We start from the raw sequence: 472 nt of genomic DNA on the forward strand, positions 1-472 counted from the left end.
TATATCCCCATTAAGATCATCAAAGACAAAAGTAAATACACAGCTGAATGAATGGCAGACCAAAAAAATCTCTTTCAGATCCCTGGAGCGCGACGGCTACGACCAGTGGGGAGCCCTTCACGGGATGGTCACCCTGAAGGACAACCCCGAAGAATGGTACCTCAGGGGATGTCGCCAGCACAGGTGAGGTCAAGAGGTCACTCAGATAAAAATAAACCGAGGAGAAACAGGAGCAGACATCATGAATATGAAAAATAAATAAAAACAGGTACTCATGCATTATAAAACAACTAGCCATCGTGTGAATAAGGCCTCAAATACGATACAATCACCCGTCGCTGTATCAGGTGGGGCATAAGCGAGACCGTGGCCAACTTCTACCGGTCTGTAGATATCTTCAGCTACTTTAACAACGGAGAGGTGTGTTCCCTCCAGGCTATCTCCTATACGTCTGGGCTCTCACAGTAAGCGT

General features: G+C 46.6%; 1 protein-coding gene across 1 annotated transcript in view; it reads left to right on the top strand.

Annotated features, from left to right (window-relative positions):
• The window catches only part of LOC119592339, a 39,276-nt gene that overhangs the window by 16,882 nt on the left and 21,922 nt on the right, over positions 1 to 472 (top strand). The window contains 2 exon segments of the mRNA XM_037941166.1: positions 79 to 183; positions 348 to 464. Of these exon segments, the coding sequence (XP_037797094.1) occupies positions 79 to 183; positions 348 to 464 (222 nt within the window).

Source organism: Penaeus monodon, chromosome 30 (genome assembly GCF_015228065.2).
Source record: "Penaeus monodon isolate SGIC_2016 chromosome 30, NSTDA_Pmon_1, whole genome shotgun sequence".
In the NCBI taxonomy this organism is placed as follows: Eukaryota; Metazoa; Arthropoda; class Malacostraca; order Decapoda; family Penaeidae; genus Penaeus; species Penaeus monodon.